Source organism: Scardinius erythrophthalmus (genome assembly GCF_964197995.2).
Source record: "Scardinius erythrophthalmus genome assembly, chromosome: 19".
Lineage (NCBI taxonomy): Eukaryota > Metazoa > Chordata > Actinopteri > Cypriniformes > Leuciscidae > Scardinius > Scardinius erythrophthalmus.
Window position 1 is genome coordinate 1,135,001 of NC_138239.1, and position 18,022 is coordinate 1,153,022.

Consider the following 18,022-nt stretch of genomic DNA (forward strand, 5'->3'; position numbering starts at 1 on the left):
CGCCATAGACCTCCATTCATTCTGCACTCGTCCTGTGAGCGCCCTCATGTGGAGCCAGAGTGGAACTGCACTCGTCCTGTGAGCGCCCTCATGTGGAGCCAGAGTGGAACTGCACTCGTCCTGTGAGCGCCCTCATGTGGAGCCAGAGTGGAACTGCACTCGTCCTGTGAGCGCCCTCATGTGGAGCCAGAGTGGAACTGCACTCGTCCTGTGAGCGCCCTCATGAGTGGAACTGCAGCCAGTTCAGAAGCCGGAAGTTTACTGAGAGTGGAAGATCTCCCCTTATTAGACATTCCCTGGCTGAACTCATTATTGTGAGATGAAAATGATGATTATTTGATGTTCCCGTGGCTTCTGTGGGTCAGGGTTGATCTTCAGGCTGGTGTTTACGAGCTCCTCTTCTATTCTGATCTCCCCGCCGCAGGAACTGGCCTCTACGTTTACAGCGTTCTTCTTTCCTTTGCTAACCGGTTTCTGTAATTACTGTTGTGAAACCGAACGGGATCGCAGATGCTCTTCCGATGGAAACGTCCTGTTATTGCAGGAGCTTGTTGTGGATGTTCAGCAGATGTTTGATGTCGTTTGGACTCGCAGCTCATTTCTCTGTGTGTGTGTTCGGCTCTTTGACCCTGAGACGCACAGCGGGATCAGACATATTTCAGTTCGGTAGTAAATCGTTCTCCAGACGGAGAGAGTGATGGGATGAAGGAGAGATTTCAGTGACTGAAGTCAATCAGCTTTATTTCTACAGGGTTCACACAAGATGCTTTAATATAAGTCTTGGAAAACCCTTGAAAACAGCCACATATATATATATATATACAGCTTTTCTGGAGCTCAAACAGTGAAGCACTGGCGCTCGCAACGCCAAGGTCACCGGTTCGATTCTCAGGGAAAGCAAGATCTGATCAGAATGTAAATATGTACCTTGAAATGCAATGGAAGTCGCTTTGGATAAAAGCGTTTCAAATGCATAAATGTAAATGGTACAAAGAGTATACTTGAAAAGTGCTTGACTTATTTAAATACAATAGATATGAATTTTTCATATACATTGAGTTTGTATATGAATCTTTAGATCTTTTCCCGCAGAATGAACACTGCAGCCCGTCTGATAAACCCCCATCAGACCTTATTCAATGAACAATAATGGCCATTATAAACTTTGTATTTAATATATTATTAAATACGTTCTAAGTTGTATTTTGGATGCCTTATATCTGCAACTTATGTTAAAAATTCTTTAAAAATACTAAAGATATTGTTTGATAAGTGCGATCTCTAATTTTACACTTCCTGTACGAACCCTGATCGACTCACAGCAATAAACAGAATCAATGATGCAAACTTCATCAGATATGAGACACATTCAAATTCTAGAAGGACAATAGTGTAATTATTCAAATTAGTTGAAGTTTTGTTCTCATCTGATTAAAGATCCTCTCTGACCCGTCAGCAATGCTTTATTGAATTGTAGGATGATTTCTGATTATTTCTAACTCTCCAAACACACAGATCCTCTACTATTATAACAGATAAACCTTCTTTTTGATCAGTTGGTCAGTTGTTGAAGTCATGAGAGTGAAGTAGCGCTGCTCTCTTCTCTACTGTGTCGACGCTTCTGAAACAAGATCAAATGTGGGCGGGGCTTGATTGTGTCTGTGGGGAATTGATTGGATGGTTGTGGTTTGCTATTGGCTGATCTCCTGTGAGTGACAGGTTATAGTCCCACCCTCATCATCAGAGAAGAGATGTTATTCTGATTCAGGATTATTAACACAATAATGATGCGCACACATAAATCATTCAGAAGAGTCGATTAATATGATTTTATGGTATTTTACAGCACGACTGCGGTCCGATATCTTCTGTTGGAGTCTCTCCTAATCTGTTTCTTCTCCAGTTTGTGTAAACTGCTTATTCTCGACTTAATTCTTCAGAACTGGATGATTGTGTTTCCAGCCAAACACTGATCGGTGTGTTTCAACAGAACATACACAATCATCACTTAAATGATCAACAAGATGCACAGTTTACACAACATAAGCCGTTTATATTACAATAAATACACTCCGTTAGACAGAATAAACGTTACACAGCAATCCACACATCTTATATAATAAGACTCTATAATAAACTCTGAATCAACACGCACCAATGCATCATTTCTCTAAATGTCAGAATCATTTGTTAACGAACAAGTATTCATTACTTCAGTGAGCTCATTGTTTCTGCATTAAATTATTACATTTTAATTTAATATATTTTTAGCTAACTGTGATTTTGTATTTGTACATTTCTGAAATGCATAACTTAGACAGTCTCTTCTGATAACAGAACACTGTAAACTGTAATATGGACTCATGCACTTTCTGTAAAGCTGCTTTGAAACGATGTGTGTTGTGAAAATTATACAAATAAACATGAATTGAACTGAATTGAATATAAAGCAGAGCAAAGACACAGTAAATGCACAGAAACATCTCTAGAAAGTCTATATTTGTTTCTTCACGCCGTTGACACGTTCCTCTTTACGAGCCTGGACTCATGATGCGCACGTTTAGCCCACAGATGTGGAGCTCGACTGATCCTGATGCCGAACAAAGAGGCTTCTGTCAGGCGTTTCCCTGGTTCTGATCCGGCTGTATTCTCCAACGTGACCCAATGGAAATAAGCAGCTAATATCATGTGGCTCGTAATCTTCAATCAGAATCAGTTCCTCTCGCAGATCTCGTCTCTTCTCTGATGATGTGGGCGGGGCAACCTGTCACTCACAGGAGATCAGCCAATAGCTAACCACAACCATCCAATCAAATCCTCACAGACACAATCAAGCCCCACCCACATTTGATCTTGTTCTAGAAGCATTTCTCTCGGATATACGACACAATAGAAGAAGAAAAGATGTGCGCAACTTCCCTTTCATGACGACTTTTAATCATTTTAGGAATATAGTTTGAAAACCTTCCACTGATTTCGATAGAACGTTTGGTAACGGCATCATCATCATGTATATAGTTTGCCTCATCTTCTTTGCATATATTTAATCATTCAATGTTCCATTTCAGTCATGTGACTTTTCTGTGGAAATGTTTTATGCGACCTCCAATGATCAGCACTTTTTCTTTGTATCTCTGTTTGTGTGTTTGTGTTTTACTGTGGTCATAAATATGAGCGAAACAGTCTAATGCACATTTTCAGACCAAAACCGGACTTTTCTTGCACTGTATTTCAGAAATGTACAGTTAGCTGAAAATCTACTAATGTAAGGCAGAAACGATGAGCTCACGCAGTAATTCCGAGCCGCTCGAGTTCCTCTGAGCTCACGCTCGTTATATTGAGATCTTTAATGACCCTTCAGTCTTTCCTGCGCGCGGGCAGCGGGACAAAGCTGACCTCACGCTCGCCGCTCGGCCTGATGGGAGATTTGCTCACTGGGAAACAGAAGGACATTAGTCAAGACTTAGATATTTGGCTTTAAAGGGATGGTTGGACGAGCGATCAGAATACAGCGTGACGTCCAAAAGCAAATGCCAGGTGCAGAAAATCTGTGACCAATATTGAAATCAAATAAAGTTAGTGTTATTGAGAAGCTTTCAGTCGAGTTGAACAGAAGTTTGCTTATGATATATAAAGCCTGCAGAAAATAATGTTGCTTTCCCATGAATCAAGAGGATTTTTCTGACCCAGTTGTCAGATATTTGTTCTTGCTTTAAGCTTAAACTCATTTCATTTTGATACTGAAAACAAGATTTAAAGTCCCCCTGTGTTGTAAATCCAGCGTTTAATGTTGATTATGTGTCTATGTGGTGTTTTTAATACGCTTTAAGACAAAGCATGTGTAAATTCATAAGTCGACAGCATTGCTGAGTATTTCCTCCTTAAAACTGCAGTGAACCAAAGACAGTCTCAAAAACACGCTTTGAAATCGCTGGTGTTTCTGACGTCACAAACTACCTTGTAACCAATCAGATCAACGTGTGATCGTCAAGCAGTGGATCTCTGAGCTGAGGGAGTGAGTGGAGGCGGGGCTCATTTGCATATTCATAGAACCATGCATACTAAATGAGGCAAGGGTGTCGAGTTACATTCAAGATGTTTTAAGGCATGAAGTGGAAAAAAACATTTAAATATGTCATTTTGGTGATTAAAGATGAGTTATAAGGGATAAATGATTGACTACAGGGGGACTTTAATATCTTCAATCATCTTTTTACAGTAAATGTGTCTTGATTTATCCCTCTGGTGCTCTTCACGTGTCGGTCAAAAGATTATTATTTTTTTGTCAATGAAGTGAATGTACTAATTTTTAGTTTGATAATGTTTTTTATTTAATATTTTGTATTTGTAGGGGATTTTTGTTTTATTTACGCTGTATTTATAATCCAGTTATTCACTTTTTGAGCATAGACCTAAAAATTTAATTTCCAATTTAAACTGGTAAATCTTGAATGCTTTAGAGCGACAGACTGAAGTTTGATCTCTTCTCAAAGACGACACTTGGCAGATTATTGCTGAAGTGAAAAAAGTGAACTTAAAAAAAGTTACAGAATTTTACATGTATTATGAAAAATGCACAAAAATACTATTTTCAATTCTTTTATGAAATATATATTTTCAAAAACAGGTTTTACTCTAAAATTTAGTAAATAAATCTAAACAAGTCGTGTTCCAAATTCTACCCTGATATCTCAGTAAATGAGCGTTCAGTGAGAGTGTGTTCGGCTGCAGTTCCAAACGCTTCCACTAGAGGAAACTCGTCTCGCATTCGTTTCCAATGCATCATTTCTGACCGCGAGCAGCTCAAGTGGGACTATTGTTTACAGGACCATTAAACCTACAGATCATGTCCATGAGTTTTTTTTTGTGTTCACACAGCAAGTGCCAAAACCTTTACCAAGTTTCGTACCATTCTGATGAAGTACAAAATTCACAAAAAAAAAGAGGGTTAAGAATGTTTCGATATTTGTGCTGGGAATAAATTCTTGTTGCAGATCATTTTGTGTCTGTTTTGATCATCCGGTGACGAATGTCTCTAACGCCGGTTCTCTTGTGTTTTTCAGGCGTTCTCGTCGTCTCTCTCGGCCGGTGAAGGTTTCAGTCCCGAACCGTCTGAACTCCACAGTCTGCGTCACATCGACTCCAGGCTTCAGCTGCTACTTCCTGTTCATCACTTCCTGTCTGTGAGGGGCCGCTGCTCAGAACACACTCCGTCTCAGGTGCGGCCTGCTTTCACTGAGGTCCTCTTCAGTGTTGTGTGTAACTAATTACTATTAAAAGTTTTCTGTGAGAGCGGTGTGTGTTAGCGGCCCCTAAGCTAATCACTAATGATCTTTACAATGGAAGTGAATCAATCAAAACTAACTTTATCTGGACAATAACTTTATTCCAGATCTGCTGTAAAGCCTGACACTCTCTGTTATCTCCTGTTATCACTGTAAAGCTGCTGTGGAACAATCTATATTGTGAAAGCGCTGTATAAATGGAGACTTGACTAAGTAATGTTACTGTAATTTAATTACTTTTCCCTCGAAAAAGTAAAGTAAGGGATTACTCTTAATTTTTCTGTAATTTCTTTAGTTATTTCTGATGTAATTGAGCTAAATACTGTGTATAGACCAATCCGATCTCACGGCAGTCGTGTGTGTTTTATGAGGAGCTGAATCGCATGAGCTCACTCGAACAAACTCAGACAAACTAGCCAAAAGAGATCCGACTGGTGTAATAAACAACAACAATTCTATATAGTAAAACAATAGTGGGTTTAACATCAAAATGTATTGTCTGATGTTAAAAAGTAGGGTTTTTTATGTAACCTTCTGGACAAATGTGGAATATTTTTATTTATTTTTTTGTAAATACTTTCCTTAATCTTAGCAGTACAAGTTTTGGCTACTTTTCCTAAGTTTTCCACCTGAACACGCAAACAAATTTGACTCGATTCTACAATGTTAAGCAGTTGAAAAAAACCTCCTTAATTTGGCGTTCATGGACAATAATGACCACCCATAGGAATGAATGGGAAAAACTATAATTCAGAGCATTTTGTTTTTTATTTCCCGAATAAAAATCAATAGATCCAACACAATGCAGATCATTGCGATACTGGTTTATTCGGACCTGTTTTTGAGTTATTGAAATGTGATGTTTTTTTGTTTGAAATGAATGATAAATGATCAACTACTCTGTCTTTTCCTTATAGCATGGTCATGTTTGTCTAAGCATATTTTGGCATCTTTGTATAGTCACAGATGTTGGTTTTTTTTGTTTAAAATTACAATTTTAACTTGTGATAAAATCAAAAACTTAAGAGGTTAAATCCGTTATAACAATGGTTTATAGAGTTCAGTCTATATGCAGCCATTGAGTTCTTCAGCCATCTAGTGGCTATTGATATTATTGCTTTTTTGTTATTTTTATGTCAACATATGACACCACATTTTTAGGTTTTGTCTGTCTGAACTTACTGGAATGATTTTTTTTTTTACTGAAGTTAAAGATATATTAAATATAAAATAAAATTAGCATAATTTACATAGAAAATATGGTACTTTTAGAGGTAAATAAATAAAAAATACCCCAAAAATAATTTAAAAACGGCATAAAGTGATAGTTTTTATTTTATCGAAGATAGTGATAACATTTATTTTAAAAAAAAATTTTTTTTGGATCACACCTGAGACACTCATGCCCAAATTTGTCCATGAAAGCGTAATTAAGGGTTACTATGTGAAATTGTTTGGTCAGTTTAAGCATTAAAGAGCCGTTTCATGTCTATCCTCGTGTTATTCAGCTGGTTGAGGTTGATATGGGATTTAGAAAGTAATAAGTAATTAATTACTTTTTCGTAAAGAGTAATTAGTACAGTAACGTAATTACACTGATGAAGATGTAATTAGTAACTAGTAATTAATGACTTTTTTAGAGTAACTTACCCAACACTGCTCTGCGGATCATTTATGGTGTTTGTGGAGTCAAGTCACCTTCATTTATATAGCAGTTTATATATGTATATATATTTAATATATGGAGCGGTTTAATCCAGTAACTGTGATCTGAATCGTAATTAACCGATATTTAAAATAGGCACATCTGTATATCTGAGCATCTGGAGTGAGTGTGTGTGAATGTGCTCATGATGAGCGTCTGTAACAGTAGCTCATCTCCACACCAGGCCAAGGCTGACGAAGGGTCGTAAATAATGAAATATTGAGCTTCATTTCTCGTGTGATTCGTCCCGGGAGCGTCTGAAACTCTTTCCCGGTGACGCCGGTTCTGGCGTGAGCTCGGCGTTCACTGATTCCATGAGTCTTCAGGAGAGAGGCTTCAGTCGCTCGCGTTCAGAACGAGTGAGAATCTCTAATTACCTCCAAAACAACGAGCTGATCCTGTTTCTGCTTCTCAGTGAATATTCTCTGCAAAAAATGATGGTCTTCCTCAGTGTTTCTGTCTTGCACAAGTGCCTAAATATTCTTAAAGTCCCCCTGTAGTCAATCATTAAACTCATCTTTGATCACCAAACTGACACATTTAAATGTTAAACGTTCATGCCTTAAAATATCTTGAATGTAACTCGACACCCTTGCCTCATTTAGTATGCGTGGTTCTATGAATATGCAAATGAGCCCCGCCTCCACTCACTCCCTCAGCTCAGAGATTCACTGGTTGACGATCACACGTTGATCTGATTGGTTACAAGGTAGTTTGTGACGTCAGAAACACCAGCGATTTCAAAGCGTGTTTTTGAGACTGTCTTTGGTTCACTGCAGTTTTAAGGAGGAAATACTCAGCAATGCTGTCGACTTATGAACTTACACATGCTTTGTCTTAAAGCAGATTAAAAACACCACATAGACACATAAACAACATTAAACGCTGGATTTACTCCACAGGGGGACCTTAAATCAAGATACATTTTACTTGAGAAACTAAATGATTTAAAGGGGTCATATAATGCCATTTTTGTACAAGCTAATATGATTCTTTAGGGTCTAAATTAAAAGTTTGTAATATACTTTAATTAAAAATTCTCATTAGTATTGTAAGAAAACACTAATTTTACCTGGTCAAAAACAGCTCTGTTTTCAGCACGCCGTTTCAGTGCATGTGTCTTTAAATGATAATGAGCTTTGCTCGCCCCGCCCCTCTGTTCATGTGGGTACACCGTATTAGACATTCTCTGACCGTATCTAACACAATAACCACGTGTTATTCGTTATAAACGTGGGATTATGAATTATATTGAGAACGTCGTACATAGAAAACATGCTGTAATGTACCCTGAGTATAAACCTTAGACGCATTCATCATGAAGCCTGCAGCAAGGTTTGCAAATTTCGCAAAGATTAATATAAATACCAGAGGTGTGGACTCGAGTCATGTGACTTGGACTCGAGTCAGACTCGAGTCATGAATTTGATGACTTCAGACTCGACTCGACTCGACAAAATGTACAAAGACTTGCAACTCGACTTGGACTTTAACATCAATGACTCGTGACTTCACTTGGACTTGCGCCTTTTGACTCGAGAAGACTTGCTACTTCCCATGAAAACTGGGGAAAAAATGTCCACACGGCCGCGCCGCTCTGTTTATCTGCATCTGTGAAAAAAAAAAATGTGCACCACCTGTATGCATGCAGAGAGCGCGCGCGCTGCCTGCACGACATCCAATCACTGTAGTCCCACGTTGTTTTGATTCGACAGCATCTAACGCACGTTTCACACATACTCCGTTTGCAGTGCGTATGCGCCAGCGGTGCGTATTTTTTTCCGTACCCATGTTAACAGGTTAGAGCTTTCACACTGCACGGGGTTGAAGTCCGTCGATCCGTTCCAGGTACGGTGCGTATACAGCAGTGCAGCGAGTCTATTTCTGCTGTGCTGCACGTGCTGAATTAAAGTGACAGCGCATGTTTCGTGGTCAAAATAAACACAGATTGACCTAAAAATGTAGTAATTTCACCATAAATGCGATTGATTAAATAAAATGTAGTAATCTCACCATAAATGTATTTAATTAAATACTATTTTCACTTTAAGGCCAGGGAAAGCAAGGAAAACTACAATTTACCTCAACAAGGCGACATAATGAACGACACTCTCATTCGTGGAGGTGGAAAAACATGTTCCTTGTGACATGCGAGATTTATTGTATTAATTTAAATATAAAAGAAAAGGCATGAGAGTCGGCTGTTTTTTATATAAGTAGCCTACATGGTTAAATATTTGACCGCTTGCTTTAGGAACTTAATAGAAGTAATGCATTGAATATAGGCCTACGTTGTTTAAATTGTGTTTAAACGTGCATACGTGTATATGTGTACAAAGAGAATCGCAATGCTGAGACGTTAAGACCGGGGTAAATCAAGGGAAAATACATATTTCAACAAGGCAACATAATGAACTCTCGTCTCATTCGTGGAGGTGGAAAAACAAGTTCTTTGTGACATGCGAGATTTATTGTATAAAGATTTAAATTATGCAAAAGAAAGAGTATGAGTCTGCTGTTTTTGTCAATTTTAAGTTTTAATTTAAAATGTAGGCTATGCGATTTTAATATAAGTACATGGTTAAATATTTTACCACTTGCTTGAGCAACTTAATATATAATTATATAAGAGTAATGCATTAAATAATACGTTGTTTAAATTGTATTTAAACGTGAATGCGTCTATTAAAGAGTGTATCCGTGTGTACAAAGAGAATCGCAATGCTGACAAAAAAACTTTTTTTAAATAAAAGTTGCCTAACTTCTTATTTAAAATACAAATAGTGAGTAGGCTATGTATTTGTGGTACAGCCGCGGATCACGCACTGCAAACGCAGCATATGTGAAAGCACTTTTGCACGTGCTGGTCTTACACCGCATACGCACTGCAACACGCACCGCATACGCACTGCACACGGAGTATGTGTGAAACGGCGTAAGCAGGCCATTGCAAGACAACCAATGAAGCGCAACAAGCAACAACGCGCCAGTAGGCAAAATGATACCGAAGGTAGTTTCATTTGGCTATAAAGATTACGAGGTAGTCGACAAAAAACGAGTTGCAATTTGAAGTTGCCTGAAGTTGCACAAAGAAATGTTTAATTATAATTTTGAGGAGTGAGGACTTTAATGAGGTTTTATTTAACAAAGTTCGGGAGGAGCAGGTTCAGATAATTAACCAAATCATGCACAGCTGTTGATTAATCAGTAATCAACTCAATGACAGAGTATAAATTCACAGCAGACCTGTCTCTGTTCATTGAAAGTTTGTCAGCATCCCTCCTCCACCTCATCTCCTCACTTCCAGTTCCATCTACACTTCCATTTCCATCTACTCTTACCAACTGGGGGGAGTACTTTGGGTTCGGGCCTAACTCCGAGCTCGGAGACCTCCCCCCGGACAGCACGCCAAATACGCATAAACTTATTGTATTAATTATATGTAGATGTGAACTCGTGAATTGATGACATGTTTAAAAAGGTTTAGGCTAAAACGACCCATGTCTATTTGAAAGTTAAACTGTTTTGCAATATGAGGTCAATACAAGACTGAAGCTGCATGCTGTGCATTGTTGTAGTGCAATATGCTGTTGAAATACAAGCATTTTTTGTGAAAATTAAATTTTCTGTTTTTTACTGTATTTAATTAATGTCATTGTATAAAAAGAGGTTTAAATAAATACAAATCTTACAGACATACATGATTTGTATACATTTTATTTCTGTGGTAGAGGACTTGAAATGACTCGAAACTAAAATGGTAGGACTTTGGACTCGACTTGAGACTTGTTGGCTTTGACTTTTGACTCGACTTGGGACTTGCCTCATCTTTGACTCGACTTGACTCGGGACTCGAGGGCAAAGACTTGAGACTTACTTGTGACTTGCATAACAATGACTTTGTCCCACCTCTGATAAATACTAATATAAAGGTTAATAAAACATTACACTCACATCTTCTGGAGGTTCAGCAGGAACACGTTGGTACCGATCCGTTTTTTTCTCGTTTGTAAAGCTGTCTGGTGTGAAATGATTCGCGCAAACATGAAAGCACAGACGATCGTGGGGAATCCCCGCGTCAATCCTTTGGGCATATCGCTTCAAAAACAAAACTCAGCCACTGCTTCTTCAACGGCTCGGATTTAGGAACATTCAGATGACTGCTGTGTTCCTTATTACATCTAAGAACAGAACACCACAATCGCTTAGACCGACGCCATTCTGCTCCAGCATATCAACAATGGCGGACTACTATGATGACGGCTGTCACAGCTCGCTCAGGGCGGGTCTTGTGTTGAAACACGGCTGTCACTCAGCAATAGCGGGAGGGGCGTTGGATATTATGACGTCACAATATCGAACAGCTTGATTTCAGAGAGGGTCAAACATATAAGGAGATTAAAACAAAACCACTGGATGGATTTTTATCATGATAGGATGGTTGTGTACAGGCACTGCCAACACACATTTCAGTGCAATCAACTTGTAAAAGTGCATGTACCATTATATGACCCCTTTAAGTTATTATATTAAGTCTGGTTTACTGTAAAATAAAGTGAGTTTGTGCTTTAAAACAAGAACAGATATCTAGCAATGGGGTCAGAAAAATACACTTGTTTTCCCTGTGAAGTGTACTTCTCTGACTCCATTGGCAGATATTTGTCCTCATTTTTCAGTAAACTGAAAACTAGAAGTTGCTCATTATCATTTAAAGAGACATGCACTGAAACGGGTCGCTTGAGGAGGTAAAGCGTGTTGTTTTACACAACCATTGAGGAATTTTAACCAAAGTTTGTTACAAACTTTACATGAAGACCCTAAAGAATCACACAGCTTGTGGAGAATGGGCATCCGACGACCCCTTTAATATCTTCAGTCATTGTGCTTGTATCTTGAATTAAGAATGTTTTAGAAAACGAGACAAAAGCACTAAAAGCATCAGCTGATGGGTCGTGAGTCTCAGCACACTGTGTCTAATGCACCAAACCAGCAGCGTTCCCATCACAGATCGACTTCAGCTGGGAATGTGGGTCAGATTGAGAACAGGGACTGGATCCAGTTGAGTCGGAGCTGACAGTCGAGGATTGTTTTCCTCCAGGAGGCTGTTGTGTTCTGTTGTCGTCTCATGTGTTCAGTGTCTGGACTGACAGACGCCGGCAGCTTCACTTCATCAGGAGCATGTGTGTGTGTGTGTGTGTGTGTGTGTGTGAGAGAGTGAGGATCGTGACTCTGGTCTTCAAGAGCATGTGTGTGTGTGAGTGTGAGGATCTGTGTGTTAGTCCTGGTCTGGCTGCTTTACTGCATAAAATGCGGTTCTTGTCTTGTTTCCAGTCCAAATATCTAAAAACTCTTAAATCAAGATGCATCTACAGATATCATGTATTATTTTCTGGGGAAATAAATGAGTTTGTGCATTCAAACAGAAACTAGATCATTTTTCTGACCACTTTGGCAGATCATTTTGCTTGTTTTAAGCACAAACTCACTTAATTTAGATGTATTTCCCCAGAAAGCAGGACATAAACACTGAGTGAGAGCGGCTTCAGTGCAGTAGAGCTGGTGCTCAGGGAACTCTGGCTGTGTTCCTGCTTCCACGTGGCATCGGCCGAACACCAGATCTCAGACTCTCTGACTCACTCAGGCTCTGTTTTCATGAGAGAACGCCAGTTTCCAGTGCAGGACCGACAGCAGAATCTGGGCTAGTTTAGCAGTGTTTATTCACGATTATAGCATTTATTAATCATTTGAATTCACTTTAGTTTTGTAGTTTTAGTAATTTTGCCTCTTTTTTTTATATACACTACCAGTCAAGAGTTTTGGATCTGTAAGATTTTTAATGTTCACTGCTCACCAAGGCGGCGTTTATTTGATCAAAAATACACAAAAAACAGTGAAATATTATTATAATGTAAATCATCTGTTCTCTATGTGAATATACAGTAAAGTGTAATTTATTCCTGTGATCAAAGCTGAATGTTCAGCATCATTACTCCAGTCTTCAGTGTCACATGACCCTCCAGAAATCACTCTAATATGAGGATTTGATGAAAGTTAAAAAGAAAAATCATTTATTTGAAATTGAAGGTTAGGTTAGGTTAGGTTAGGTTAGGCTAACCCTATAACCCTAACCCAAAAAAGATACGGACTGCAGCTTTAAGAAAATTCAGCTTTAATTACAGGAATGAATTACATTTTAAAATAGTTATTTTAAATTGTCATAATATTTAACAATATTACTATTAGTTGGCTGGTGGTGTGGCTTTAAATTATTTTTATGTTTTAAGTTTTTGTCATTTTAGTGCTTCAACTTATTCCAGTTCTATTCTAGATGGACATCATTTCAAAGAACTTCATTTAAAGAACAAGCGTGTGTTTAGTGGTCGTGAGCTTGATGAAAACACACGCGTGTGAGAATGAGCTCAGATCCCATGAACACTTTCAGTTTCTTCCCAGTGCTTTAGACTGAATCACCCAGAATATAGAACAGAAACATGTCAATCAAAGAGACTGAGCAGGAAGTGACATCAGTGTCAGCAGGTCATTATTACAAGAAGAGCCGGACTGGAAATGATCTAAATATATGCTTTGTTTATATGTGACACACATATGTGTTCTCTGTGTATTTCAGGAGGAGAATCATTTTCATTTCATTAATGGCCAAAGTATCGTACAGTCAACACACAAACACATAAAACAACCACACACACGCGACTGCTAACCGGTCTTCAGCGATCAGCCGCTTGGGTGTGCACGTAACTTTGATTTATCGGCCCGTTTTTAATCGTTCTGTAGTTTTATGTGTGTTTGAGACTTCTCTCAACCTTTTGCCACAGATGACTCCAAATCAAATCAACCCGAAACTTCACTTGTAGCTCAAACTACTTTTCCACAAAATTTTAGAAATTGTTTATTCTGTGTTACTTTGGGAAAAATAATGACTGTTGACTGTTCTTTAGGGGAGTCTGGAGGAGAGCGCCGGTGATGGAGTCCTGTGGGACGCGAGACAGAGACGAGAAGAAGAGAAACGCTTGAGAGAAATCCAGCAGGAGCTGCAGATCCTGGAGGAGTCCAGCGTGAGTTCAGACGAATCATTCGACTCATTCAGACGAATCATTCGACTCATTCAGACGAATCATTCGACTCATTCAGACAAATCATTCGATTCATTCAGACTCGGACGACTCTGTTCATGAGTTTATACGACTCATTCAGACTGAGCAGAGCAGCGTGAGTTCAGACGAATCATTCGACTCATTCAGACGAATCATTCGACTCATTCAGACGAATCATTCGACTCATTCAGACAAATTATTCGATTCATTCAGACTCGGACGACTCCGTTCATGAGTTTATACGACTCATTCAGACTGAGCAGACCAGCGTGAGTTCAGACAAATCATTCGACTCATTCAAACGAATCATTCGACTCATTCAGACAAATTATTCGATTCATTCAGACTCGGACGACTCCGTTCATGAGTTTATACGACTCATTCAGACTGAGCAGAGCAGCGTGAGTTCAGACGAATCATTCGACTCATTCAGACGAATCATTCGACTCATTCAGACGAATCATTCGACTCATTCAGACAAATTATTCGATTCATTCAGACTCGGACGACTCCGTTCATGAGTTTATACGACTCATTCAGACTGAGCAGAGCAGCGTGAGTTCAGACGAATCATTCGACTCATTCAGACGAATCATTCGACTCATTAAGACTGAGACGACTCTGTTCGTGAGTTTATGCGACTGATTCAGACTGAGCAGACCAGCGTGAGTTCAGACGAATCATTCGACTCATTCAGACTCAGACGACTCATTCAGACTCAGACGACTCTGTTCATGAGTTCATTCGACTGATTCAGACTGAGCAGAGCAGCGTGAGTTCAGACGAATCATTCGACTCATTCAGACTCAGACGACTCATTAAGACTGAGACGACTCCGTTCGTGAGTTCATTCGACTGATTCAGACTGAGCAGAGCAGCGTGAGTTCAGATGAATCATTCGACTCATTGACTTCATATGACTCATTCAGGCTCCGACTCTTGAGTTCATACGATTCATTTAGACTCAGACGACTCCGTTCATGAGTTCATTCGACTGATTCAGACTAGCAGAGCAGCGTGAGTTCAGACGAATCATTCGACTCATTGACTTCATATGACTCATTCAGGCTCCGACTCATGAGTTCATACGATTCATTTAGACTCAGACGACTCCGTTCATGAGTTCATTCGACTGATTCAGACTGAGCAGAGCAGCGTGAGTTCAGATGAATCATTCGACTCATTGACTTCATATGACTCATTCAGGCTCCGACTCATGAGATCATACGACTCATTCAGGCTCAGACGACTCTGTTCATGAGTTCATACGACTCATTTGGACTCATGAGGATTGAATTGCGAGTTCACTACTAATGCACTTCAAGAAAATCTCATATTTATAGCTTTATTTTTTCTCTCTCTCTCTCTCTCTCTCTCTCTCTCTCTCTCTCTCTCTCTCTCTCTCTCTCTCTCTCTCTCTCTCTCTCTCAGATGTTTAGTCTGAAAGGCTGAGTTTTTGTCAACAGTTTGCAGAGACTCGAGACGTTAAAAGCTTTGTTTGATGTCTGTGATTGATGATCAGAAGAACTGCTGTATTTCTCAGGATCTCGACTCGTCTTCATGATGAGCTTCACTGAACGCTTGTGTACTCGAGCTCCAACATGTGATTTAGATCATAGATGAAGTTAATCTCAGTGATCATTGGGTCATCATTCATCACTCTCGTGTCCTTCAGTGACCTTCATCTATATATCCTGATCTAAACACACTATTTCACCAGTTTAATATTGTGTGTGAAGATTAGAAATGATGATGATGAGTGTGATTCTGTGTGTGGTGATTCGTGAATCGATCTCTCGTGAACTGAAAAAGATTCGCTCTGTTTCGGCTCACTGCTGTCGAGGACGCTTGATTCGGTTTATAACGGAGTGTGTGAAGAAGATTCGGTTTATAACGGAGTGTGTGAAGGTCTTCACACTGATCACTGGTATTTCACACGCGTCTGTGAGTGTGTTCAGCCGTCGTTCACAGGCCAGACGCTCACCGCTGTAAACACTGCTCACGTGTTCACACACACACACATCTGTGTGAGAGTGTCTGAGGGTCAAACACTGATCTAGAACACAGATCGTCACACACGTCTCAGGAACTGTTACACTCTTCACTGGCTCCCCGATTGCTTCATTACACACAGGTTCATCAGTCTGAGCTGAAGACAGGAGCTGGTGTCTGCCAGTAGAGTCAGACTAACACTTCATTTCAAGGGAAAACAAGATTCTTTTTCTGACTCCACTGACGGGTGTTTTTAAGCATCAATAAAAGCTCAAGTTTTCATCATAAACTCGCTTCATTTTGATCATTTTCTCTTCTTGTCATTGTTCTTCTCCAGTGAATGTGTCTCGATTTAAGAATGTTTAGATATTTGCTGGAAAACAAGACCGAGGACGAAAAGGTGTGTGTGTGTGTGTGTGTGTGTGTGTGTAAGATCTCAGGCTCACGATCTCTCCTCCACAGGCGCTGGTTCTGTCGGAGGATCGGCTGAGGGATCTCCTGCTGGAGTGTGAAGATGAACTCCTCCGATCTCCTGCTTCTGGAGCTTCTCGGATTGAGGGAACACAGCACCGGGACAACACGGAGAGAAAGGCATGAAATATGACGGAGAATGGTCTTCTGTTTTATATTTTGCATAATGCTTTTATAGTTACGCAATAATCACATGAAAGTGTGTTTGTCATTGTGTCTCTGATCTGTTCGCCAGCGTCATTATCTCAATCAGGACAGATGAAAAATAAAATGTTCTTTTTCAAAAATCAAACCAAGATGTATTTTTATTCGTGTCATGAGCTTTTGATTAAACCCCCTAAAAAATGTATGAATCAAATCCATCTGAACATCTGACCTTGTTCTGTTCTTCCTTCACTACTGGGTTAGTTGAGAACCCGAGATAACCTTGTGTTGTGGCTCATCAACATCACATGTACATACACTACTGTTCAAAACACATCGTTTTAAAGAAATTATTTTTATTCAGCATTAAATTGATCAAAAATGACACGATTTTTAATTCAAGTCAAGTCAAGTCATCTTCATTTATATAGCGCTTTTAACAATGTAGATTGTCTCAAAGCAGCTTTACAGAGATAAGCGTATAATTTAAGGTAACAGAGATTGTTTCGGCTTTACAGCAGAGTTAAGTTATTTCCAGCTAAAGTTAGTTTTAATTGATTTGGTTCCGTCGCAACGATCATTTGTTATTAAATTAGGGGCCGCTAAGACGACACCATTCTCTCTACACAGACTTTAAACGCGAACCTGTGAGAAACGCTGATGGCGGTCACATGCGCATTTAGAATGGGTTCTATAGTTATGTGCGTTAGAATATACGCAGGTTTGGAATTCCCTACAAGCCAAGCCTAAACAAAATACTTGTCTTTCCTTATAAATTTTGATAAGGAATTTGATAAGGAATTTTATTTTATTTTGTTGCTTTGGGGTAGATACGCGAATTGAATTTTCCCGACAACGCCTTATCTGTAGAGTGGTAGTGGGATCCTCCATAGGGAGAGACTAGTTGGCACTTCAGCACTGCGTTGTCATCGGTCCAGGTGAAGGTCCTTCGTCAGATCTGGATACGGCCTGGATCCGGCAGGCTGCGGGGAAACCTCGGGATAAACACAGACACTAAAATTAGCGTAGATGCCATTCTTCTTATGATGTAACGAGTACATCAGGATTTATGGGAAGTGTTCCCGGTTCCGGCTGACCTAATCTATGCAGCCTAACATTGAATTATAGAAGTCTAGAATGTATTATGTGAAAGCTAGGTCAAAGAGATGTGTCTTTAATCTGGCTTTGAACTGACAGAGTGTGTCTGCTTCCCGGACAATGGTAGGAAGACTGTTCCAGAGTTTTGGTGCTAAATAGGAGAAGGATCTCCCGCCAGCAGTCGATTTAGATATTCTAGGTATAATCAACTGGCC

General features: G+C 39.5%; 1 protein-coding gene across 11 annotated transcripts in view; it reads left to right on the forward strand.

Moving 5' to 3' along the window:
- fsip1 (fibrous sheath interacting protein 1) overlaps positions 1-16,920 on the forward strand; it is a 35,442-nt gene extending 18,522 nt beyond the window's left edge. For 4 of the 11 annotated variants that reach the window (XM_081347422.1, XM_081347430.1, XM_081347421.1 and 1 more), the window contains 3 exons: positions 5,064-5,219; positions 13,947-14,063; positions 15,534-16,380. In XM_081347422.1, the coding sequence (XP_081203548.1) occupies positions 5,064-5,219; positions 13,947-14,063; positions 15,534-15,554 (294 nt within the window). In that variant the 3' untranslated portion in view covers positions 15,555-16,380. Of the gene's footprint in view, positions 1-5,063; positions 5,220-13,946; positions 14,064-15,533; positions 16,381-16,556 lie in introns of those variants that run through there. The other 7 variants (XM_081347427.1, XM_081347426.1, XM_081347428.1 and 4 more) reach the window with 3 other exon arrangements.
- Positions 16,921-18,022: the final 1,102 nt, after the last annotated feature.